The sequence below is a fragment of the Ixodes scapularis genome, unplaced genomic scaffold (assembly GCF_016920785.2).
Source record: "Ixodes scapularis isolate PalLabHiFi unplaced genomic scaffold, ASM1692078v2 PGA_scaffold4__175_contigs__length_147842914, whole genome shotgun sequence".
Taxonomy (NCBI): Eukaryota; Metazoa; Arthropoda; class Arachnida; order Ixodida; family Ixodidae; genus Ixodes; species Ixodes scapularis.
The window spans coordinates 44,777,181-44,804,672 of NW_024609879.1; the positions used below are offsets into that span (position 1 = coordinate 44,777,181).

The following is a 27,492-nucleotide window of genomic DNA, read 5'->3' on the forward strand; positions in this document are numbered from 1 at the left end:
TTCTGTAAAACATACCCTCTTCGCCACCAATACTTGTACCAGCATAAATTGGATAAACGGGTCGGATGTGTCTTCGTATCGCAAGTTTATCTTTAAAAAAAAAGGGTTTTTTGTCAACTCTTCGTGAAAGTTTTATTCCCGGTATAGAGTCTGCATCATGCATTTTCTACAATCACAACCAAAACATGGGACTCCCGATCACGAAGAATAACTGCCATGTCATCTTTACATTCGTTCATAAAAGCGATATGAGTACACAGTCTGTATCATAAGCATGTTCTGTGTCTATCCGTCCACTATCGTCCATTGCACTCACATAGCTAATACACGTACATAAACAGTCACTGTCTTTTCCCCAGACTTATTTCGTGTCTCGTTTTTTTTTCTTTTTTTTTCTTGAGTTTTAAAGGTTTTTTTTTTATTATTAGATTTTTTTCTGTTTTTGATTCCGCATTGGGATTGTAAAGTGTTATTCCGTCTATTTTTTTCAAATAGTTCTAATTTGAGTGTTTTATCATGTACGTTCCTCAAATCCTTATTTACGTTGTTTAACTTTAACTTCTTTTATTTACACCGTTTTTCTTTGATTGGTGTTAAATGTGGGACTAACTTTGGTCGCTAAGGAAGCCTTCGTTACCAAAGGGTCTCTTCAACAGTTTTCTTTGAAAACGTTGGGACCCCTGTTTGAATAAACCACTTATTAACTTACAACTAATCTCAAAACAAAAGCACATTTTTAATTAACTAGACTTGACCTGGCAGTGCTATATCACGTTTCAAGAAAATTAAGTTTCCAGCAGACTCATGTGGTCTTTTGTCCTGCGAATTGTATTATCGCACTTGAATTGGTCTAAACTAAAGGTAAATTGCCTTTGTTCTCATAACAACGCCCAGGGATTCCCGCAAGCGATGCGGCGAGGCTTTCTGTCACCTGTTCGATGTCGAGGGCGTTGTCAGGTCATCCTTGGCATCGCCGAGCCAGCTTAGGACTGAGCAGATCTCATCAAAATCAACGGACGACGTCCCTTGTGCTAGTTTTACCCTCTTCTCTCGCGCTCTCCTTCGCTCGGCGTGCAGCGGCTGATCGGTCTTTGACAAATTTTAATTGGGGATTACGTCTCTCCTGCCCATATAATTAAAAAAAAAAATTTCGCGCCAAACATTTAAGGTGCTTGAAATTACGTTTTCTCTGTTGTTTCTAAATTCGGAATACAATAAAGCTTCTCTTTAGCTTTGGCTTCCACCACTGAGTGACTACTACGTGGCAAAATTTAAAAAAACAAAAAGTGTTTTATTCATATTATAGATCTGTCTTGCACATCGCAAATAACCGCGTTAATTTAATATATATTGAATTTGTAATTTTATACTTATTTTAAGAGGAAGGTGTTTATTTCCCACTCATCCGTCGCAGAGAATGACGAGGCTCAGAAAACAACCGCATTTACTGAAGTAATCCGCGCACTCCTTATGAACAAGGCCCGCGAATCTACTTTCCCGCAGCGCACGCATGTAGCTACATTGGGTCCTACGTAAGAAATGTAGCGACACACAAAAGAGATAAATCAATTCTCCGAGAAAAAAAAAATGTCATCTGCAGAGATGCTATTTTCTTTATAGGACAATAGAGAGTTCTAGTAGTGCTTACAGTGGCAAACGCAAGCACTGTCTATTTGCGTAAGCGTCGCGTGCTCCGCACTAGGCGTGCCTCGTATGTATGGAACGCAGCGAGCTTTACGTACGTATACGCTTGCTATCGATTTTCGCGTTCGTACTTTGCGGTTTTCTGCCTTCCCATCTCTTTGCTCTCGTCGCACGCGACACAGCGCGAGACTCAGCTTGGCTTGACCGAACACCGTCCTTAGGTCGCTTGGAGCAGTCTGCACGGGCATATCTTAATGGCGATGCAGCTGTGGTGCCTGGATCGCGTCTTCGACTGGTGTGTTTAGCGTCCTATCCCGCCCATACATCAAAGGTGGTCCCAAAGTGGCAACAAATGACGTCACAGAAGCCGGAGTGTCATGCTGTTGCCTGTCGCGATCCTGGCGGTTGGCCGTAGAAATGCTGGCGAAAAGCACGAGCGAACGCGAGTGTCGCTGTCGTCACGGCGTCCCAGGCGTCCCAACTTCCGGCTGCTCTGGCTTCCGTGAACTGTCACAGTGGAGAGCGACATGCAGCAGAACAGGCGTCTGCCACATACATCACAACTGTTGAGACGCCGCCAGGATCGCGACCGGCGACAACATTACACTTCTATGACGTCATCAGGCGGAAATCGAGGGACCACTTTTTTGGCCGCGGTAAACATACCAGTCGAAGACGCGTTCCAGGCACCATAATGCAACTGCTTGTGTAAGCGTTTCTCGTTCCACTGCACTAAAAGCGCTGGTTTGATGCCCTCCGCGGTGTTCCGCTGAGAGCTTGAGTGCGTCGCACGCAGGGCTAACACAAGGGTCTTGACGCTATTCTAAAACTCCCTAGTATCCCTGTCTCCCGTAAGACGCGCGGTTCTTGTCGATCCCGAGTAGCCCGCAGAATTCGTGCTTTAAAACATAGAAAGTACTTCCTATTATAAAGGTATACGGCAGGGAAATTGTTTGATTGACATGGCGATTAATCAATTCATGTTTTAATCCTGGCCTTTTTTTAACATGTCATTCAAAAAAAAATTCCCGAACCAAAAAAAAAAAAAGTTACAATTTGAATCTTTCATCAAGCACATGTGGATGAGATCACCTGTCTGGAGGCCAAATTCTAGGTGAAACCTAAAGTATACTGCAAGATATGTAACTCCGGACAAGTGCAGACGCTTACACGGATCCTGGACACTTCAACAGTGTCCCGATGGAGTGGGGCTGCTGTTCAGCGCAACAGAGACTAGAGTGAACAATTGAAGGAGGTCGCTCATGCCGGGGAATGTTAACGAACCTCATCGCCTCGTGCCGCTGAGGTAATAATATGTAATTGTGAGCGAACCTGTTACAACTATACACCGAGATCGATTCATAATCGAAATAGCATATGGAGTCGTTTATCGCATTACAACAAGGCACGAAAATAAAAGTATTTACTTATAAAAACGTGTTGCAAGGAAATTAAAGAGACCGCTTGATCGATTAAGATTAAAGGCTGGCGACCAATACGGTTACGATTTTCAATCGACGCCCGGCCCTATTTAAAGGCGCATAACAGTCGCTGATAGCTGAGAAAATGCAACACGTGGCGACGCCCCAGAATCTTATCTTAGCTCCGCATCCAATCAGGTTGCAGCATTTGCTAATGAGAACGCCAAATAACCTATCACGAAGCAAGAGTCGTTAGCACAATTACCCACGCCCCACGTTTTTTTTTTAATATGTCAGCGACTATAAGGTGTTTTTTTTTTTTTTTTCTAGATCGTCACCTTTTGCGCCGCATGCTTAACGTACGCGCCCTAATCATCCAGGTAAATCCAAAATTCCTAATCATGCGTTCCCTTTCGGGCCTGTTAAGAACGCAATCAGACGTCGAGGCAGGCCCCTTTTTATAGATATATTTCTGAAAAGTGGCGTGTAATGATGTTTGATTGCGTTCTTTATATGGTAAAAGAAATATTTTCTTTCCGTTAAGAACGTAACCAAGCATCGAGAAACCTTTTCTTCTTTGTTTTTAGGATACGCATATCTTAGAAAAGGGGCCTCTATCCATGTCTTGTGGCGTTTTAGGGGCGAAGCTCCTTAGGGTCTACTCTTGTCCGGCGTCCGTGCTCACATCGACTGCCATCTTATCTACCTTCTTAAAAAAATATATATATATTTGCGCAGTCGACAGGATTCGAACCTGTGCGGGGAGACTCCAATGGATTTCTAGTCCATCGACTTAACCACTCGGTTACTACTGCCAGACGAGTAAAGGGCTCTGAGATGTGGTAGTAACTGAAGTGCTGGGGTTTCTGTCATGGATGAAACGTTGCATGCAGCCGCTCAGCGTCTGTACAGGAGAGGGCGCTGGGGTCAAATGCGTATATAATCGCGTTAAACTTTGCATGCATTGCCTCAAAGTTTATAGACGAGAGGGCGCTGCGGTCAAATGCTCAAATGCGTATATAACCTATGAACAATAAAAAAAAAAATCAGCATTGTCAGCACTACCTATGAACAAAATCAGTATCATCAGCACCACTTGCGCTTCTCCCCAATCAACATCATTCACCACGTAGAAATACGTTTTTTTTTTGTTTTTGTTTTTTTGATGGGAAAAAATGTATACGTATAGTCTAACGATATCCAATCGGAATGTTTTTTTTTCACTCAACACAATCTTACTGACACTAGTGGGACTCAAGGATATTCGTACGCCACCCCAGTGACCAAGAAACACTTTTGTTGCGGTGTAGTTTCAAGGACAAAACCGAGCATCTTCATTAATTCTCTCCTTCGCAAAACTTGGTGACGTAGCTGGGCGGTCGCAGTACCGCCCAGTGAAGATATTTGAATGCGGCCTATAGATACGACCAGAGCACTGCGTGGGCACTCAATTCGGGCTCGTGATAATCGATAGCTCGGGAAGCATTTGGGTAGTGGCCCGTGTCCAATCGCTGCAATGACGGCAATATCCGAACCCTAACAGTGTCTGGAACTCAGCGCGTGTCCTGTACCTTGCCAACCCCTGCGCGTGGCTATGATCAACATGGGCGGCATATAATCGAGTCCAGATCCCGTGGCCGCATGTTCTGGCTGTGAGTTGAAGGGGGGAACGCTGCTCGTTTTTCTTCAATTTTTTCTATTACTTCCATTGCGTGTGGCGAACAACAAACGGCTGTTTCACAGGTCATTATAGCGCCAGGGATCCGTTCTAAGCAGTAATTGCCCAAAGCATGAAAATCGTTGCGTCGCCCCTTCAAGCTTCAATTTGTTCATATGCTTAAGTCGAGTTACAACTCGAGTGCGTTCGTTATCGAGGACGGAAGAGATAGGGTGACCGACACCGAGCTTAGGTGAAAAGGTTCTGCTTGATCCACGCACCGTCATGCTCGTGCCAACGAGTAGCGTCGTCATCTTTGTTGGTGGTGACGCTGGACGTATTGACTTTAAGACCGCAAAAGAACAGTCTCGAATCCGCTCTTTTTGCGCTTTGAGAGAATTTTGGATGGCGGCCGGTGTGGACGGTCGTGTTTCCGGAGCTCTGTCGAGTGGAGTCCTTTCCAGCGATTTCGGATCCAACTTGGACACGGATTTGGTTCCGAGGTAGCCCAGAGAGACCGGCGACACCAAATATTGGGAACGCTCGCCCAGCGAGTGAGTACTTTTGCTGTTATAAACGTTCTTTGCCGAAGCCGGAGAAGCAGGAGCTAAGCTTAACGAGCTAGGCCTAACGGCTTGCAGGCTCGCCGTCATGGCAGAGCCACAGCCACCCCAACCCAAGCAAACGCTCACGACCGCTGAAGCCCAGCCCGTGGCTAGCCCGCACGACTACCCGACGTATTCTAACGATACGGACCAGCATGCCGACCAGAGAGGCAGCACCGACGCGGCCGCTTCAATGCAGCCGCCGTCCACGCAACCAACGAGACCGCCGAGCCGCGCTGCCGCCCGCTGCAAATCGGCTGCTAGGACTCTAGCACTGCCCTACTCGGATTCGAAACGCCCTCGTAGACCCAGCGCAAGCAGCACAGGCACCAATTTGACGGACAGGTCCGAACTCCTGGCAACCGACACGATGGAAACAGAGGACGAACCGCAGTCGCAGGATAGCGCTGGTGTCGAATCCTTAGATGTGGTGGCGACCGACTACCTCGACGCGACACAAGACGCGGCGGAAGACTGCAGTTGGCAGGACGTATACTACAAAAGAGGCAAACTGCGCTATGGCAGGTCTCGCTGCAACGAAACAACTCCCGATACGAACATGACGGCAGAAATTCATCGCGAGGAAAACGATAGATTCGTAGTCGTTTTCCGTTCAGCCGAAAGATACAACCTAGCCACGCTACCGTTGGAAAATCTAGTGAAAGCGTTCTACGGAGCGTTGAGCCTAGACAGACGAAACTGCGAAGATGAACAGAAGCTGCTCATCCGGACTGGTAGCACGACCAACACAGTGTCGGTTATTACCAAGACCAGAGCCCAAGTTCCCGGTCTGCTCAAGATAAAGGCAATCAGAGCCCCAGACAGAGAAGTGGCGGTTATAGCCCACGAGCTACCGCCAAGCAATACGACGAGAGGCGTTATCAGAGGCATTAACCCTACATACAGCCCGGAACAGCTCATGAGCGAACTCGACTGCAAGTCGCACGAAATACTCTTCGCCCGAAAGCTTGGTAACAACGGTCTAGCGCTGGTCACCTTCCAAGGCAATAGACCGCCATACACTGTGCTCTATATGGACCGCATAACAAGAGTCGCCCCGTACAGACCGAAGACAGTTGTGTGCAGACGCTGCCATGGTCTAGGACATAAAGAAAACGTCTGCACGCGCCGACAGAGATGCCCAGATTGCGGATGCATTCTCAAAGAAAACCATATCTGCGAGCGCACATACTGCGTAAATTGCCGGTCGCTGACTCATATTGCCACCGACCCAAAATGTCCTACAAAGCTACAAACAGACCAAAAGTTACAGAGTCGTAACCAGCCAAGGAGAAGCCGGAACAGAAGCAGAACCAACCAAAGAGGCACACCCCTCCAAGCAGGAAGAAGGCAACCACCACCCCAGGTTACCTTAGACGACTATCCGCCTCTAACTTCGTCCTCCAACAGGTTCGCCGCTCTTACCCCGCCCGCACAGCCTCACAGCAGAAGCCGAAGCAGGAGCGCCGCAGGAAAAGAGGTGCACAGGCAAGACAAACCCCAACGAGGCAGGAGCCGTTCCAGAACCCAAGCCATACAGCGGGAAAGATCAGTGTCCAGCGGAAGGAGGGAACCCGGTGCCCACATCACACCTCCACCTAAAGGCTTCTACACAAGCAGCGAACTCGAAGTCCGCAGCTGGAAGGAAGAACTTAAAGTCATGGAAGAAAGAAACAGAGCCAATAACAAGCACCTTGCGAAACTACTGGCTGAGGTCGAAACACAACGCAAGAAATATGATGAAGAAAGGAAGCAAACTGAGGCTCGACGAGCCATCCTCCTTAAGCGCATACAAGAAGCGGATTTAGCAGCCAAGGCAAACTGCCAGAAGGAACAGCAAAACCAAAAAGCACCAACCGCCTCCACCAACAGACCCCAACCAGAAACCAACGCCCAACCGTCAGCGGTGCCGCCAACGCCGGCCCTGCAAAAAATACCCTTGCATAAGCAACCCCTTGTCTCAGACTATGCATCTTTGCAGCAAGACATAAAAGAAATGGAACAGCGGCTACAACAGCAGCAACACGCTCAACAGCAAGAGATGCAACAAAGACTCCATAACTTCGAGCAATTGATCATCCACGCCTTTCCAGAGCGTTTCACTAAGGTTTCCATTACCTCACCTGCGATCTCCATTCTTAAGAACAACCATGGACCAGAGATCCACTAAGGACAAACTAGGTGGCAAACCACTTCGTATACTACAGTGGAATTGCCGCAGTCTAGCCCAAAGGAAAGCAGAACTTATCCAACGAATAAAGGATTACGCCTTTGACATTTTGCTCCTGCAAGAAACCCGCACCGATGACATAAAACTCCCTGGACTAGAAGCACACTATACACCGAGCATCAAACATACGGCAGTGAAGAAGAAGCAAAAAGAAGAATCCGGCAGCCATCAAGTTCAAGCCCAAGCAGGAATATACATCGATCGAAAATTGCCCCACGTCAAGATAGACACTGACCGATGGTGCAACGACACGCAAGAAATAATTGCAGTGAGAGTTGCCCTAGAAAGCACTCCGAAAAGACTGCTCCTGGTGTCGGCATACATACCACCTGCAAAGGCGTACGATCTCTCCTGGATTGATACGCTCCGGCGCGAATACCCCATGGACATCATAATTATGGGGGGAGACTTGAACACGCACATCGAACCCTGGAACGACCAGCCCATTGACGCCAGAACAAAAGACCTCTTTGAAATACTAGACCAAACGGACCTTAGCATTGTCAATGATACGAGCAAAGCAACGAGATATGGCACGACGTCTAAACAAAAGGACAGCGTCATCGACATCACTCTCATGAATACCATAGCAGCTAACAAAGCAGAATGGTCGATCCTAGAACAAACATGGGGCAGTGATCACTTTCCTATAATTGTGGAGCTCGACATCGACGTCAAGAAAAAAAACACTCAAAGACAAAGTAGAACTGTAATCTGGGACAGGTATAGAGAAACTCTCGAGAAACTCGAGTCTCCATTAACCCCAACCAACATTACCTCCACTCTCACCAACGCGGCAGAGATGGCAGTCGACGCGAGGATGATCAACGAGGCAACCCCCAACCCCGATATGCACCTCCTATCCTTGTGGGACAAGCGCAACACAGCACTTGACCGTTATCGCAAAAACAAACGGAAGATATATCTCAATAGAGTAAACCGGCTCACCAGACAAGCCGGAAAACATGCCCAGCACCTCTGCCTCTCCAAATGGATGGAACATTGTGAATCGTTCGACAGGACCACATCCTTGGGACACATGTGGCGCACCTTCAACTCCATGTACGGTAAACGCAAGGCACCCAGCCCCGTCCCAGTCATTGCACTCATCTCGAATGAAACCACCGCCAAAATTCTGGATCAGCTAGGAGAAGTTTTTTTTCCCCAACCACCCACCAAGCCCAACCCAGAGATCTATGCTCCAGAGAACGTACCGACATTTGATGGCATAGAATCCTGGGACCAACCACTTACAGAGTGGGAGCTCCATGCAGCAATTCACCAGAGCAGAACAAAGAGCGCCCCTGGCCCAGACGGCGTCACCGCTTCTATGCTTCGCAATGCACCAACCAACATCAAACAGGCGATATTAGGATGGTTCAACCAGATTTGGACCACTGGCAAATTGCCCGATGAGTGGAAACTTTCGTGGGTAACCCCTATACCTAAACCGGGGAAGCCTCCAACTAAACCAGGCAATGTACGACCCATTTCACTCACCTCCATAATGGGAAAACTCATGGAAAGGATGGTCCTTGCAAGAATTCAATGGAACGCTGAACGGCTAAACGTCTTCCACCCGACACAAACCGGCTTCCGGAAGAATCTTGGCACACACGACAGCCTAGCAATGATCTTCAAAGATGTGGCCAGCCTGCACGAATCCAGCCCTCACCTCAGGGTACTAGTGTCGATTGACATTAAGAAGGCTTTCGACACGGTACCCCACGACTCCATTATCAAAGCCATGGAAGAAGCTGGACTCACGGGGAGGCAACTCAACTTTGTGAAATCCTTTCTTGACAACCGGAGATACCTAATCAGAGCTGGGTATGGAAAAGATAGCCAAGACGGCCCAACTAAGGAAAACAACATCGGAGTCCCCCAGGGAGCGGTGCTATCACCAACTCTATTCAACATCGTGATGGCACCGCTGCTCTGGGAGCTGCACAAGATTCCACAACTAAAGGCAACGGCTTACGCCGATGACATCACAATCTGGACTCACATAGGAACAGAAGATATACAGAAACGCACACTCCAAAGAGGCCTAGATACCATAGACAGGTATCTACAAAGAGTGGGCATGCAACCATCCTCGGAGAAAACTAAATATACCACCTTCGGAAAAGGCCACGAGAACAAAGACCTCGGCCTCACTTTTGCTGGGAACGCATTACAATGCGAGCCCTTTGTGAAAATCCTCGGCATAAACTTTGGCTACAAACGCTCGTTGGCAACGGAATGGGTCAAAGAATCGACAAAGAAATGGAGGCAGGGGTTGCAGCTTGTCCGACGTATCGCAAGCAGACTTGGCGGTGCTGGGGAAAAATCGGCCAAGACTCTGGTGACCGCAGTCCTGATGGCTAAGGTCACGTACGCGGCCCGTTTCTACAAACTCAGGAGCGAACACTTCAACAAGTTTGACACCCTATACAACGAGGCACGAAGAGCCATTCTTGGCCTACCGAGAACGACTAGGCTTAACGAACTTAGGAAATGTGTTTTTCTACCGAGCCTGCAAGACTCTCTCAGGCAGCAAAGGGAAATGCAAGTCGCAAGACTGGAGCATACGGTAGAAGGCAGAGCAATAGCCAAATACCTCGGCGTTCAAATCCAAGCTAAGAACCCCATGCCACGAGCCAAACCGCCTTGGGAGCTAATAGACATTGCCCAAAAGCCGCTACCCAGGAACATGAACGCAGAGAAACATCAAAAACGTAGAGAGCACCATGCCCGACTCCACCTTGCAGAAGTGTCACAATTGAACCACGAAGACAACCAAGTTGTCTATGTGGACGCAGCTACCAATGCAACGGCAGCATCCGCGGCGGTGGTATTTGTTCGCGAAGCACAAGACGCCCCACTTACGGTTCGTAAGGTCTACACGAAACTCACATCGCCACAAGCCACTGAAGAAGCAGCGATACTCCTGGCCCTGCAAACATATGAGAACCTAGCTACCAGCAACAGCCACACTCGCAACCACCTGACCATCTACACTGACTCGCAAGAGGCAACCAGAAGCCTCGTCAAACACCACACCACGACGACGAGCCCCACAATCGCGGCTATATTCCAATCGGCATTACGGATACACCGGGAACACGGCACGAAAACCAGCGTACGGTGGGTACCCGGACACGCTGGAATACAGGGCAACGAGGCAGCCCATCGAGCTGCCAGGGAGGTACTACAGACAGCAGCACTCCCAGATGGCCACGCTAAGACGGCAAGGAACCTGATACCAGGGACGGAGCCCATCGAGGAAGCATACGATCCCAAGGAAGAAATACGCAAGATTCGCGCCCAGGTTCGGAAACAGATTATGAACACCTGGACGGCGGAACCGTACCCGATCCCTGAAAAGATATTCAAACGTCACCAGACCGTTCTACTCAGAAGAGTGCGTACCGGAGGAGCAATCACACCCCACCAGACGTACATCTTCGAGCTGAACCGCAAGAGAAAGACGGACCCATACTTTGTTCCGACAGACCCGCGCTGCCACAGATGTAAACACCCCGACAAGCTCCCGAAACTTCAGCACTTGCTCTGGGAATGCGAAGCTCTCCGAGAGACTCGCCAAATAGTCTGGGCCACACTCCCTCCAGATGAAGTGCCCAGCAGCGTACGGGAATGGACCCACCCCATCGGTGACGCAGAACGCCGCACAAGAATTCTGGGCTCTCTGTTGGAATTCATCACCAGTGGAGGACTAAGCAACTCACTTTAGAGTCACCACAGCCTTGAACCCCTCCTCCCCCCCCCCCCCCTTCATACTCTCACTTCGACACCCATACATACTCCATCCAAGAAAGATGCCCCACCGAAGCAGTGACCGCATCACGACGCTTTCTTAATCGAAGCAGTCCTTTTCTTGTTCTCAATAAACGTTGTCTGAATCTGAATTTTGCGCTTTGATGAGAAAACCAATCTAAGTAGCGCAAACAACCAGAGTGTCTACGCAGTGAAAGGCAGGTATACGTTCCATTTCATAAAATATGTTGCATCACATATCTTGGCTAAATTACATAGCAAACATCTTTTTCTCATATTTTATTTATTGTTTTAATGATTTGCTATAATATTTTTTTTTTAATTCAGCTGCGAAACTAAGTATGTCAGTTATACAGATAAAAGCCTTACCAAGGTCATTAGCATAGTCAGATACGGTATGATGTCTTCCTCGTCCGTGAACTCCGCATTCATATACTGGTCAATCAAGACTGAAACTTCAACTGTAAAATTTTCAGGAACCTTTGCGTATTCTGGAAATATCAAAAACGAATCACGTTACGCACCTCTTCAGGTTTAATTTGCAGCCAACTGTGGTGTAACGCAGACCTGTACGTAACGCGTTACAAGTAATGGATTACTTGTAATTGATTACATTTTACTGTAATTTTGTAACACCTCAATTACTTCCTTCAAAGAGTAACGAACCTTGTAATTAAATTACTTTTTTGCTGTAATCGATTTCCAAAACTACCCATTACAATTTTTCTCATTTGTTTTTATTTATATATATATTTATTTTATTTATTTATTTTTTTTTTTTTTTGCGAGAGGAGTTAGAAGTGCTGGAGTCACTCGGCTTTGCGCAAAACCAGTCAGCAGGTTAAAAAAAATCTGGTTCTTGTCTGCGTCTTTGGACTGTTTTTAGCTTTTAACCAGGAAACAGTTTATATGCAAATTCATGAGCATGCTCCTACGAGCTTTTGTCTGGTATGGGGGGTATCACTTTCGAACATCTATATTCTGAGTTCTTATTTTTACGTTTCATTGGGTTTGTCAAAATTATGTCTTTGCCCCTAATAGTAGTTCCCGAATAATATCCCTGCATCAACTGTGCCAATTGAAACTAGGAGCTCTGTTCATGACACCAAGATTCGTTGGCGAAAGACCGAGGCAAACTTCGAGATACAACTGCTGCTGAAACTAAACAAAAGGTTGAAAAAAGAAAGACATATATAAAAGAGTAACACCTATTTAAATTTTTATATATGCTACCGTAATAAAAAAAAAGTTGTATGAAAAGTAACGTGGGAAGTAATCGATTTTACAGTGAAGTAACTGTAATTGTAATGGTTGCTGGGATAATGTGTAATTGTGCAATCGATTACAACAAAAAAGTAATTCAATTACAAGGATCGTTACTCCGTAAGGGAAGTAATTGAAGCCCTACAAAATTACAGTAAAATGTAATCGATTACAAGTAATCCATTATTTGTAACACGTCACGTACAAGTCTGCGTAGACGGTTGTCTTTGACCTGGTGTAAACAAAACAGAAAAAAAAAATATTTGAATTTTTGTATTGTACATCATTTAGGAATGCCGAGGCTTCACAACCGAAAAGCTACTAATCCTTCATAACAATTAAAGTAAGATCCATTGGGGAATCCTTGGGAAATGCGTTAGCGTAACCTTTCGAAAAGGCCACACGCGTCCCATTCCGGGAAAAGCTAACGCTGACTTCTTCACTAAATTTTGCATTTCTCGTTGGGCTTTATTTTTCGCTTGCTCTAATTCGTGTTCCATCTTTTTGGAGTTGTTACGGGGTTCATCGTTGGCGTTTTCCAAAGAAAGACGTGTGTGACGTTTCCCAAAGGTCACGCTAACGCATTCCTAAGGATCCACCAACAGACCCTTGATTTTTTTGCCGCCTAGTTGAACCAGCGCAAGTACTTGGTTCGCACTCTATTTTGTAGCGCAAACCAAGACATACGTGCTCCGCAGACCTGCAAGTTCAGACTCGCCCCAGCATCCGCGCGCTCATTGGCTTCCACCCCGTGACGTCACCTCCTCGTCGCCTTTGCGGGAGGGCCTTGCGGGACGGCGAAAACGATCTACGAAAAATCCCTAATAGGGAGTTTTCATAGACCGCGTTTTCTTCCTCCGCTAAGCCCTCCGCTATGAAGACGCCGCTACTGCGCCTGCGCGCTGATGGCCTTGACTGTACAGTTCCGGGTATCGCAGCGGGTTGCGGAGAGCGTTGCGGGGCGGTGAAAACGATCTACGAAAACTCTCTATTCCCGCTATGTGGACGCAGTCCGTGCTACGCTTTCCGCGCGTCGCTGCGCCCCTCTTCAGGGTCACGTGACCCTGACACGGCCTTGGGTCGGCTGCGGTGGCTCGTAGCATCCGCTGCGCCCGGACGTAAGGTGAAACGGAGTGTAGATATTAGGGAGTTTTCGTAGACCGCGTTGCACCCTCCGCTAAGCGTTCCGCAACGAAGAAGTTGCTACTGCGCCTGCGCGCCGATAGCCTTGACTGTGGAGTTCCCGCTATCGGAGCGGTTGCGGAGGGCCTTGTGGGACGGCGAAAACGATCTACGAAAACTCCCTATTAGCAAGTTTTAATAGACCGTGTTTCCCACTCCGCTAAGCCCTTCCTCTATCCGGAACTCTACAGTCAAGGCCATTGGCGCGCAGGCGCAGTGGCGGTTTCTTCGTAGCGGAGGGCTACCGGAGGGGGAAACACGGTCTACTAAAACTCCCTATCGACGAGTATCATTCCGTCGTGCGGTCGTGTATCACTACCACGTCAAAGACACCAGGCTAGCAGTGTTACCGGACTGGCATTTTTTTTTCCTTCTGCAGCGAAGACATTCGATTCCCTTTAGGGCTAGCTGACTTCCTGCTCGCGGTTAAGCTGCTACGGCCTCAAACAATGGACGGTCTGCAGCCACTCTCTTAGGCGTGTTTCTCCCTTGCATGACGGTCTCATTGGTCATAAAAAACTGTCTTTAGAGATGTTCGCAGCGTACATATGTAGACAATAAGATCCGCACACCACCTATGAAAAAAGTTAAATGAACATTTTAAATAGGCAGCTGATTAAAGGTTCGGTTATGTCTACATGGCGGTGGGAATAGTCATTTCATAAACGAGTCAAAGTGTAAACTGATCGCTGCATGCCATAATTAGCTCTGGGTTTAGGAATGTACCAAGACGCTTCCAACGAGCTGGAGGCCTGTCCGCAGATCTTTCTGTCGTCATGTCTGCTGAGAACATTGTCTCTTTCGTATGACGTAGTACCAATGAGGCGCGGCTTGAAGATACTCATGACAGAGAAAACTGTCGTGATGACTCAATTAACGTCGAAGCCGCCAGGTGAAAAGATGTGTCGTCATAGGTCTGTTTTCTCAATTTCCGTCACACATTCTCGTCTGCACGCAAAGGTGTTCACAGCCGGTACTGTTGTTCTCCTTCTCCTCGTTTTTTTTTTTTTTTTTTTTTTTTTTCCACGATAGCCCATTAGGTTAACGTGATTCTCCGAAACATTCATTTGATAAGTGCCGTAAAACCAAAGACAAAAAATTAAAGCCGTTTACAGTTTTCTGTGAAGCTGAATTAAAGCGCAGCCATTGACGAGTATGCCCCTCTTCCTTCCCGGTTAAATATAGCGGGGCAACTGTTCCGCTCAATTTAGCGGGAAAATTTTACCCTCCTGACGTCACACGTGTAGTCGCACGTGACGTCATGAGGGTAAATTTAGCGGGAATATTTTTCCACCAAATTTAGCGGAAAAACGATTCCCGCTATATTTAGCTGGAATATTGGCAATGTTAGAAGCGTGTGACGTCATACGTCACGTGTTTCCTATAATGACGTCCACATGACGTCACGTGGTATGACGCGACGGTAACGTCATGGCGTTACCCTCGTAACCCTCGTGATGGTTACCCTCGTGACCCTTGTGAGGGTAGCCCTCGTGACCCTCGTGAGGGTAACCCTTGACATTCGTGAGGGTAACCATCGTAACTCTCGCGGGGGTAACTGTCGTGACGTCACACGTCACGTCGCGTGTGACGTCATGATGTGAAACGCCTCATAATGCAACATGCGGATCAAACGACGGCGACGCCGCTAAAGCCAAAAAGGGGCGCCTAAAAGCTGCGTTCTAATAAACAAATGAAAAAATTTTCAAGCCAGAAGCGATCTTACGGTCCAACTCTTGGGAGTGCGAGGCAGGATGGCTTTCAAACGAAGCGCACTTGCGATGCTGTTTAAGAATTGCAAAATATTATGGAAAGATTTATTTGCAAGCTCTCTTCGAGATTTGTTGCGTATTAACATAGAGCGCGTTATGTGGCTGGCACTTAACGGTTTCAGGAGTCGCACTCTAGTGACGTAACACCATCACACGAGTACACTGCGTCTGCGATCAGCTGGAACTATGAGGAGCTGAAACTATGAGGAATTATTGAAATTTCAGTCGAAGGCTGCCCTAAACTTTTTGGTCGGTGCCCTGCTATGGGCCCCGGTAAGTGCGCTACGGATACTCCAGCACTGAGGCTTTGTTAGGGCCCTTGCTTATACTATCGGTAGCCGACGTTGCGTTGCCTTGCATCCAACTCTTGATCGACTACATCCCAGTTAATGCCCGTTCACACTTGCGCGTTTCTTACACTTTCTTATTTTTTTTATTTTTTTTTATTTTTACGTTACGTCATGGATTACCGGGATATCCGTACTTCGAATGACGCTTGCAAAGTTCCTCTTAAAACTGGTTGCTATACTTCAAAAGAAGTACAGATGTGTCGTTGACTCTCGTCGTTAGTAGACGTATAAGCTCCCGTAACGCAACGTAACGTAACAAAACGGGGCTGTGTGAACACTCCCGCGGGTCCCGTCACGCGATCAAACCTAAGCGACTCCTAGCAGACATTAAGAGAGCAAACCCCGGGCTTCCCGAAAGAAACCACGCGAAAATAAGCGACAACCAAGCAGAAAGAAAGCGCACTACAGGTCTGACGTATTCAGTTTTTCGAGATGAGCGGAAATAATTAGAATGCTTGTCAGCTTTCTTCAAAGCGCGACGCCGGTGTTCTCGTGCAAGAGAGAGTTCGAAAACAACGAGATACGGAAGCTGTTAGTGACGTTTCTTCTACTTATTCGTGTATGTGAAAGCGTCAAAGACTGTGAGGAGGCGCTGAGTATCTAGCTCGGTGCTGCATCACAATCTGTGTCACTAAAGCCTTTTGCCACGATAGCGCGGGAAAGGGGCGATTGTTCTACCCACTTTTATACTCGAAGTCTCAAGGTGACCGTCTACAATCGCACGAATTTTAGTTTGTGTACTTACGGTCCCGAAAAACCAGAGCACGTTCTTGCACCTTGAGATTAGGTGGAACTGCAAAGTTCAACGAAGTGTTAGAGCATAATAACGCAACAAGATAATTAAATACGTCTTAATATGCAGAAATTGTGACCTACTATTTGTTTTCTTTCGAGTTGCCAAACATGTTCTAAAACAATTCTATAAAACGTTAGTGAAATATATTTTGAAGCACCACGAAAGAACACGTACTCAAATATGATATCCGTTGCTGTCATCGAGAACAATAACATTGTAGTTAATGGTGTCTTTTAAACAAATTTAAAATATCACTGCTGAAATACATTATTCATTAGAGAATCTAAAGCATAAAAAACCTAATATATGGAACTACATTTCAAGCGTTAGAACATGTAGATCTTCGTCGGATAACTTTTTCTGGCATTTCTTGCGCCTATTTGGGGAGTTGTCTTTCGAATGAATGCATTGTGTTGCACTGCAGCCTTCTGTATAGTCACCAGCAACTTGATTAATGAAGGGCGCGTTCTATTATGGTGATGATTTTCGCATCGTGATATTGTTCGTTGGCTTTTTTTTTTTCGGCTAAAGCTAAAGATTGGCTTCGGAGCGCTAATGAGATGCTCGCAGATCGCTAATGAGATGCTCGCGGAGCGCTAATGAGATGCTCCCGGAGCGGTAATGAGATGCTCGTGGAGCGCTAATGAGATGCTCCCGGAGCGGTAATGAGATGCTCGCGGAGCGCTAATGAGATGCTCCCGGAGCGGTAATGAGATGCTCGCGGAGCGCTAATGAGATGCTCCCGGAGCGGTAATGAGATGCTCGTGGAGCGCTAATGAGATGCTGCCGGAGCGGTAATGAGATGCTCGCGGAGCGCTAATGAGATGCTCCCGGAGCGGTAATGAGATGCTCGTGGAGCGCTAATGAGATGCTGCCGGAGCGGTAATGAGATGCTGCCGGAGCGCTAATGAGATGCTGCCGGAGCGGTAATGAGATGCTCGCGGAGCGCTAATGAGATGCTCCCGGAGCGGTAATGAGATGCTCGTGGAGCGCTAATGAGATGCTGCCGGAGCGGTAATGAGATGCTCGCGGAGCGCTAATGAGATGCTCCCGGAGCGGTAATGAGATGCTCGCGGAGCGCTAATGAGATGTTCCCGGAGCGGTAATGAGATGCTCGTGGAGCGCTAATGAGATGCTCCCGGAGCGGTAATGAGATGCTCGCGGAGCGCTAATGAGATGCTCCCGGAGCGGTAATGAGATGCTCGCGGAGCGCTAATGAGATGCTCGTTACTCGGCACGCGACGGGTTTCTTAAGCTGTCAGTGACTGAAGCCGTTTTGTTGGACCAGCGACAACCGGCTGGCTCTCCAAGAGCGCGTTGCATCCCTGTTATAGCCTAAGCGGTACTCAAACTATGGTTGTTTATGAGCATTCGGACAAAGATAACCTCAACAACAACAATGCAAGGTGGCTTTCTCTTGGTGACATACACTCTAAAAAAAAAGCCAGTGCGTCTACTTTCCCGCCCAACACTTGCAGAGCCAATCACCGCAACTTACGGAGGCAGCTCGGCGAATCACGATGCCAAGACATATGTTTAGACCAAAAAACGCACTCTGAGTTGTGACATTTAGCAATGCAAAACACCATGCTTGCATTGCTTTACGTCACAACTCGGACCGCGTTTTTTGGTCTAAGCATATGTTTCGGCATTGTCCTTTGCCAAGCGTCCTTCGTGAGTGCGGTGTTTGGCTCTCCGAGTCTTTTGCGGGAAAATAAACACACTGTCTTTTTTTTTTTTTTTGCAAAGGCGCTTACTCTTTATTTATTGCCCGCTATCGACGAAAACCAACCTGAATTTCCTTATCTCCTACTATCAACGTACAGAGCGCGACACTGTTAACGCGAACAAGCGATCTCCGGTGTTTCCAGGTTTTCCCTTTGAAACCAAGGGATGTCATCCAAGTTATTATTGCTACGAAAAGAGCTCAATCAGTTTTATAATGTAAGCAATAAGATGTCATACTCGCTAATACTATTTAGAAGTAAAATGAGAAAATGCGCCGATGTGGTGTTCGCTCTAACAGTGTCGCGATGTGTGCGATGTGCCAAAATTTTAAAATGTCGTGTCGCAAAAACTAGGGAAAAAAATTAGTACACACACGCAGACACATTCACACAATTAGAGCCAAGGATTTAGAAATATTTTGGTGCATTTTAGGAAGACGAAACCTAACCATTGAGGTTGTTCGTTGTTTGGAGCAAGTGAGGCAACTGTTCGTATTTTGCCCAATTAGCTATTAAAATAATAATTAACTTTTGAAATATTCAGTTTCGAGCAAACGTTCCGATGACAAAGTTGTTAAAGGTCCCTAGAAACATCCAACTCAGTGGTTTTTATCTAGACACCTTAACACCTTTTTATGTGCTTTGAAAAAAATTGCGAATTATGAAAAAAAAAATAAAAAACGTGACTTTCTGGATGTGCACCTTGTATTGCAGCGCTCTCAGCCGTGGCTTGAAGGAACTAGGCCTGCGTGCTCTACATAGCACTGCTGAATGGGTGCCGATAAAAAATTCGCAACTTTTTCGTGTGTTTTTTTTTTTCTTCATAAATTTGGCAGGATTTTTTTTTGGGGGGGGGGGGGGGCGGGAAAACGAAACATGTTAGAGTTTTCTTGTTAAAACCACTAAATTGGATGTTTTTGAGGACGCTCTACAACTTTCATATTGGAACTTTCGCTCTAGCTTGAATATTTCAAAAATTCATTGATCAATCATAGTTAATCACTTAATTGGACAAAATACAAAAACAGCCTGACTTGCTCCAAACATTGGACAACCTTATTTGTTTGGTTTCATCTTCTTAAAATACACCAAAATATTTTTAAACCTTGGCTCAAATTACGTGGAATACCCTGCATTTAGTGAACGAAGATTTGAGAGACTGAGTATTCAATTTATTCCATTAAAATTAGGGGAAGAGAAAAGAAAAGAGAACTGGTGAAAATTTGGGCAGCAGCGGGGATCGAACCTGTCTATCCGGGGCGGCGCCATAACTGATTACACCATCCCGGCCACTAGTTTCGATGGAATTAATCCTCATTGACTTAAAACGAAAGAAACACACAAGAGGCCGAAACAGACGACACAGCTTTCTTGTGTTTCTTTCGTTTTAAGTCAATGTAGATCACCAACACACTCAAGTCTTTAATCAATCCTCGACTAGCTCTCTGTGTGCTGTTCGTTTCAAATTCGCTTAACAGGGTAGACGACAGCTGTTGCTTATTTAAGCCTCATGCTAGTTCCGAGTTACGGCAGTGAGGTAGCACGTCATTTCAGCTTGGAAATGTCGGAAAGGGCCCGTCTTCCGTAATATTTAAGGAACCACCCCTCCCCTTAGGAACAGGCTGCACCGCATAGATGCACCCTGTCCCTAAGGGGAGTGATGGAAAATTGGGCCCCGCTCCTGGCCTAATTCTTCGCCAGCTCTCTTTCCTTTACTTCAATGCAAAAAAAAAAAAATTGTATATATATGCAAGGTGAGACAAAGAGATCGGTGGCTGTGTAAAGTGGCGACATAAATTGGTTTCTGAACGTATCGAGCTGAGATTGTGTACAGAGGTGGCCGAAGGCCTTGCTTTAAAGTTATAAATATTTTACCGAAATAAGTTACTAGAGAAAAAATTTTAAAAATAAAAACTTGAAATGCGTACCTGCGGTGTCCGTTTGTTACTAAAAAGGCTTCTGATTGACGCAACAGCCGGCAGATGGAGGCACTGCTCTCCGCGTCGACAGGTACCGCCTTTTTCAGTGGCAGCTTTGGTGATGACACCACTGTTGTCGGTGACTTGTTTGAAAGGTTTCCCCCCTCGTTAGCGCGCCTCACCCAGTGGACCGCACTTCGTCGCCGAAACTCTGCCCGAAAGCTTCGGTGGACCTCTTTCGTGCTTTGGCACTCGCCGTACCACAGACCAACCTTCACTAGCTCGTTGGAACCTCATCGCACCATGAAGATGTCTTCCACTCCAAAAAAAAAGCCGGGGTAAAAGTTGCAGACAAGAACAGAAACACGGAAACATCCAGAGGGTACGAAGTGGTGCAAAACAGACAACGACATGTAGCCAGATATGAGTGTTGACAAAACGAGACAAGACATCTGTTTCGTTTTTCTTGTTTTATCCTCGTTTTTTTATGTCTTATTTGTAGAAGAAAATAATCATACAATGATAATTCGCGCCGAAGTGCGAATCGCTTCCGGCTCTGAAACGTCGTTTGCTGCTGTCGAGATCGTCTTAAGCGTCCGTCGTGACCGCCTTTGGTTTTTCAGCAGACGAACGTAGTAGATAGAAATTTTAAGTTTTGATTTCTTACTTTTACTCAAATAAGTTAGTTTAGAGGCATTTTTTATAACCTCAATGCATGTTCATCTGCCACGTTTGTACGTAATCTTAGCTTGATACGTGCAGAAACCGCTTTATTCGGTCCCTTTAAACATCCATCGATCGCTTTGCTTCACGCTGTATAATTTGTTTACAGCTCTAGTGAATGTTTTCCTGAATTCATCACTGCATTCGCAAATATAACGTCAAGGATTAAAATGTTGACCTGTAACTCTTTCTAAAGCGTTAATGAAAAGTTTCTTGATGGAATGTTTTTTGTTAATCCAAAATAATTAAACAACACTTTCTCACCAATATAATCGCTCCTAAAATCCCCACGTTCCTCGATTTCGAATAATTCATGCGCAATCTGCCCATCTTCAGATCGAGCCATGAGTGGCGAAGGAGCAATCCTTAACTTGGGGCTCACAGCTCCTCTCTACACAGAAGAGAAAATTGTTATAAGTTAGATCAGAACTAACGGTCGTTCAATTGTGTTGTCTAAATTTGTCACATCCAAATTTCTGCCCACTCTTACGCTCGCACATGATAGCATAGATACTTGAACTATTGGAACGGGGCCCCTTAATCTGCCAGGATGCAGTTGCTAAGTGAGACTAGTTATCAGCTTTTCGAGCTGGCAGTCAAAGAACCGAAAAACATACACGGCATGAGGCTTTGCAAACTTCACACGCAGGTGTCGAAGCCCTGTCAGCAGCAGTACTTACAGTTACTGGCGACAACTAAAGCACATGCTGCCACGTAAAAATCGAATTCATGCCCACTAATGTTATCACTACACTCGAGGATAGGACCGATCTTCCCGAAACAAGTATACGTACATCGCCACTGTTGTTCCGCCCTCGCCGACCTTCCGAGCACCATTGTAACAACTAGACGTTATACTTAAAGCAAAGCCTTATCACGATAGCGTTATCGAAATATCAAAACCAAATTGGGCGATTTCCGCACACAAAGCGTTTTTACCCGCCGTTTGTTCATATGCAAGTTTTTGTTTAATAATTGTTAATCATCCCTGCATGAGATGAAGGGTGACGTTAACGTTTTGTTCGTGTTACGTAAATGACCCATGGCTCTCGCATGGTGGTAACGGTAACAATAGTTCGGCAACACTGGGCTTAACCCTTCTAATATCTGCTTTAAAAACATAGTCTCAGCTTGATCGTAGACTAAAAACACAATAAAATATAACGCAGCGCTAATCTCAATCTCATCAGCAGGACAGAAGTTTTGGGGTCGGCAATCGAGGGACTTGACACAGGTCAGCTCGACAGCGCGTGAACTCTTTAAGCTCAAACGCAGTGAAATCATTTCTAACTCCAATATGTGTTGGCTGTTTAAACCCCAAGTATATGTGTATTTTCCTGGCGTGAAGCACGTTCAAAGTCCTCGGTTGCGCAGTCGTGCTGCCGTGGTCAATATTTTTTCCTATATAACCTAGGTGCATTCAGCCGTAGGTATAGACAGTTTTAATTAGCGCGTTATAAAGTCCCGCAAAAGAAAATAAATTTTCGAATATGGGTCATGGTTCTCCTCTTAAAAGATAAATCTACCAAGCCGCCATCCTGTCGTTTGCAAAATTTGCTGTTTTCTCAATTTTTTTACACTTATTGCAATATAGCATGGGTGTATGTCGTATGGGTTATTTACTTTTAGTATTGTAGAAATCATTCGCTTAAGTTGCTTCATATGCTCCATATGCCACGTGAACACTCAATCAGTTATGCATCTATTTATTTGTGCGCCTCTGTGCTCACATTATTCTCTTCGAAAAGCTTACCTTTTAGTGCAGTTGCAAAAGAAACTACCGAGAACTAAATGAAGGTGCAATGCGTGGGCTCACAAGTGACTGGCTAACTGACGCGTCGATCTATTCGGTGGTTAATTTATTATTTCTACGTCTCTAAACACAAGAAAATTGTTGACGCCGACAAAGCGTTGAAAGGCTTAAAAATGTCTACTTGTAGGGTTGGCAAGACGCTGAGCTCCGAATTCGTTAGCAGCTCTCGTCAGGTAAACTTCTAACTGGTTAGAGACAATTCAAGCACACATTGCGATATCAAAACATTCCATCTGAAATTATATCCTCGACTACAATTTGTTGCATGTTAAGAATCACAAAACAAGCTCCTCCTCTTAAGCCCTCCTTCCTTCCCACATTATCAGAGTGAACACTGGAAAGGGTGGAAGGAAAGAAACCATCACTCATAAAACGAACAGAGCTTCATGTGATGGACTTCTCTTCGTCATCTTATGCTGCAACACACTGTAGATACGTTTATTCCTGCCGGAAGTTTTATCTTTTTAAGCATTTGAAGGAAAAAACGTTTAGGTCAGAACGCATACCACTTCGATCGTTCCATCCTTTTCTTTGACCGATACTGCCGCCACTTGGTTTCGGTCACGGTACACGTTCTTTTCGAGCTCCCTTCCATTCATCTGTAAAATACATTGGTTTGAGACAAACGTTGTCTCTTGCCTTAAACTGCTCCAGTGTAAGTTGATTTTTGCGATAATTACAATTAGGAATGCCTCGGACCCGCCGAACTAACTAACTAAAGCATTTGAACTCGTTTTTGTTTTAATTTAAATTCTGTGAACACCTTTGTAATCATTTCATAAAATATTAAATGACATAATTCATAAATAAACTCTTTCCCAAATTTGCAGCGGTTTTCTGTAGAAGTCGAGCAACACTGTCCAAGAAGTCAAATTTCGTCGAACTTCTCCAAAAAGTCGAAGTTTCGCCGATACAGTCGGACCTCAAGGTCCAACGTCGAATCTAAGGTCGACGAAAGTTCGCAAGGTAGCCTCCGAGGGTTCCGCTAGGAGTCATTTTTATTCATAATGTTCTTGTTTATGTACATCGCTTCTAACGGACAATCTGGTTTCAGTGAGAAATATGCCAATTGTACTTCAATCATTCACTCCTGCTTTGCCAGCAAGAGACTGGCAGTATTAATAAATAAATAAATAAATAAAATACCGCTGATTGTATAAGCTTACATTTTCGTGTCTTATCCCGAATCTTGGCATTAATTTCCAGCGCGCTCTCAGCCTCTGAGAACTCGGAATTTTTCTTCCGCGATGAAAGAACCGCCTGACATTTATTTAGTCCATCTTAAAGCTGATTGGAAAGATTCGAATCACAAAATCAACGCCCTTGTTTCCGATGACACGTAATTTTCGCGTTCTATAAAAGTGCTATCTTGCCGCATTCCCGCCTTTCTTTTTATAGGTGTCGAGCCTCCAAAAATTAATGTCAACTCGCTTTTTCTCGCTGTACAGTCACCCAGGATGCAGAGGTGAGTCAGACTTCTTTAATAATAAAGGAGAGGGGGAAAATATTTAAAGGGAATCGCCAGCCGCCACCTGGACAACGTTTCTTGTGCGTGAAGCATCCCGGATCCACGTCTCAAATGCAAACTAGCGACCATTCCAACAATTGGCTTCAGATCAATAAAAACATTGTTTCCTTTTTCTTGACATAGGAAGTGGTACAACCGCGAAAAAAAAAATGCTTGTCAATTCCCTTACTATATTTTGTGTAAACAGAACTTAGATGTGTACTTTGATTAAGATTGCTTCTGACTAATTTGTAATCTCCGTTTCTGCATCGTCAAAACGGCATCAGCTATTCGTGAGCGCAAAAAACAAAGACGTTAATAAATTTGTACAGGAAAATATATTTATATATCATAAAGCAAAAAGACGGCTTCAAGGACGGCTGTAAAGTTGCTGTTTTTTTATGCAACACGTCGGTTAAAAAGAGCAGCACTATGTTTTATTTCAACTTATATGAACGCGCAACCGATATTACGAGCGAACGGGGCAAATCAAGAAGCACCAAAAGCGCTACTTCACGAACTTCATCAGCTTTCTTTTCAAAAGATGTTACCCGCTCAACCAGATGAGCGCGTTGAATTCGTCGTGACCTTGAACTTATAGCTTGTATGCAGTTATTTCTCTATAAAACACAATTTAAATTTGAATTAAAATCTTGATGAACGCAAGGTATGTGTTCAAAGGTACGACAAGCTTACTAAGAGAGAATTTGAATTTGAAAAATATATTTGTGTCTGCATACTGGTGAGCTGTCAGAGGAAACCAATTTTCTGACAAAAGTTTTCATATCTTCAGAATAGATTGCGTCCGAAGAGAATGCTTTTAGAGTAGAAGAATGTGTTCCAAAAAAGTAGGCTACAAATTGTTTCCAAACCATTACCGTTGCAATTAAAGAAAACTCACCGGCGTATCAATTTGATCGCCGTTTTCAAATGCGCTGAGGATGAAGTTCTCAGCCAAGACAGAGGTCTCCTCCAAGTGAAGCGTCAGTCCATCTCGAATGTGAAGCAACTTCTCGCCATTCACTCCCCTTGCTTGCAGCAGCCGTGGATAAACAAAGCGTTCCGCCGAAGGTCCTATAGGTGAAGAATATACAACATAACTTTATTGGCAGAATAAACCTTTTCACAAAATACTATAGCCAGCCGGAATAAGCCTCAAGGGCATGTTTACCTGGCTCGGCAGGTGACGAAATCAGATAGATTAGATAACGAAGAAGATTAATTGAAAGCATTGAAGGAATACTGTGGGAACCACGGTGTTCCCCGCATCCCTATCTAGGCCTAGCTCAGGCAGGCCGTGGGACGTCGCCACGTGGGGGCGCGTCCCGGATGCGAGGGCGAAGCCGTATTCCCTGGTGGGCGGCTTTCCCTCGTCCTTCTCGGGTGATTTGCCTAAGGCACACCCCTCGGGATCATGACTTGGACGCGTCCGCCCCTCCGGGGAGCCACCTACATCCGACCCACCCCGGGCGCGTCCATTCCCGCAGGCTATATAAGACGGCCCTAATCCAACGGGCGGGACTCTCGCTGGGGGAGGCTCTGCTCGACAGAGCCTTCATATCCATATCTGATCCTCCCCCTCCGTGATACTGTCAATAGCGGCAGCGCGGACTCCGACTGGCGATCCTGTCAAAAGAGACAGCGCCGTCATCTCCAACATTGTTGGCCTTCGGGCAAGCGTGTGTCATCTAAGTCAAATAAACACGTCTTTATCCGGACCCAAGGGACCTTCTGTGTTTCTAAGCGGTACCCCCATAAAAGGGGAAGCCCACAATACAAAGACGCGTAACATTCACCCTGGCCACTGAATCCTACAAAATATGGTATCCCTGAAAATTCAAAAGTCTTTGAAGGAATGTTGATTAGAATGACCAGCTCCAGGGCCACGTAGAACCTACAAGCTATGTGCTGTATGTCAAGAATCCAACGCTAGCAACTGTGCAACGCTATCCCCATTGCCACTCAACAGTGAAGAAATTCCACCACATTGAATTAGTTTGGCATTCCTCAAACATCCAGGCAAAGAATATAACCTTATTTTGAAAATCTGCTTCACTCCAACTACTGCAATAGAGAAGAAGCTCCACGGGCATACTTCTTTTAAATATTGGGGTTAGAGCTCGGACATTTGCATAGTAGTAGAAATCTGGCTTTTCTTTTTATTTATGCAATCTGTTTTTTATAGCTGCTCTCGTTCGATAGCTGTGCTGCATGACATGCACAAAATACACCCGTCTTGTGCGCACGAATTGCTTTACAATTTATAAAGATAGAGCAGCCTAAATAGATAATATTCTTCCCAAAAAAAACTACACAGGGCAAATATCTATTTGAATCAGCAGTACCTAAAAATATTTAAAAACAAATGAAAAGCTTCTGTCCGTATCTTCAAAATTTCACTTATTATTTTGTATATTTTTAAAAGAGTGGTAGTATTTGTCTCGTAAATAGCAAGTTTTTCACACGTCGCACATCCTCAGAAACCACTGTGTAAAGTGTAAATGTTATTTGCCAACTGCAAGAGGCATAAAGTGTGTGCACAAACTCTGGAATCAGGCGAACATAGCAATTTGAGAAACACGTATTTCAAAGTTTATCTTTATGCGAGACACCTAAGTCCTTACACAAACCACATGAAACTTGGAGATGATATAGTCCCAAATGTTTATTTGGCCTCCAGACCAGAAGTCTCGAGCCGCATAGGTTGCGCCCTCACGGTCATAAACGACGTCAATCAAGAGCGCAGCGAGCACTGCCTTTACGTTGACATCAAAGTTGTCGTGGGCGCTTCCACTCCATTGTTCCGGGTCGCACATTTCACGGCCGGTGGCGGCAGCACGAGGCGGTGTTTACGCAGTCGAAATAACTTCGAAAGGGCACGTAACATTTGTGCACTCGAGTTCCAGCAAAGGTGAAAGACCCTTGAATTTGTTCTCAACTTTCACAACGGCGAGTTCGCACTTGCCCTATGTCGCACCGCTCACAGGTTGCCGTCAAACTTTCACTTTCGCAAATAACCACGTTTCCGCCGCTTTCGTTCTCAACAGTTTCATTGTCGCGGCCCAATCCAAGCCGCAATATAAGTTCGGGACCCGGAATCCAA

The 27,492-nt window shown here is 45.7% G+C and overlaps 1 protein-coding gene across 1 annotated transcript in view; it reads right to left on the reverse strand.

Annotated features, from left to right (window-relative positions):
• Positions 1–27,492, reverse strand: part of LOC8035679 (venom metalloproteinase antarease-like TtrivMP_A) — a 63,466-nt gene that overhangs the window by 25,077 nt on the left and 10,897 nt on the right. The window contains exons 3-8 of the mRNA XM_040214660.2: positions 25,291–25,463; positions 23,389–23,481; positions 21,334–21,460; positions 16,650–16,697; positions 11,707–11,828; positions 16–90 (exon numbers count right to left, since the gene is read on the reverse strand). Of these exons, the coding sequence (XP_040070594.2) occupies positions 16–90; positions 11,707–11,828; positions 16,650–16,697; positions 21,334–21,460; positions 23,389–23,481; positions 25,291–25,463 (638 nt within the window). The remainder of the gene's footprint in view (positions 1–15; positions 91–11,706; positions 11,829–16,649; positions 16,698–21,333; positions 21,461–23,388; positions 23,482–25,290; positions 25,464–27,492) is intronic.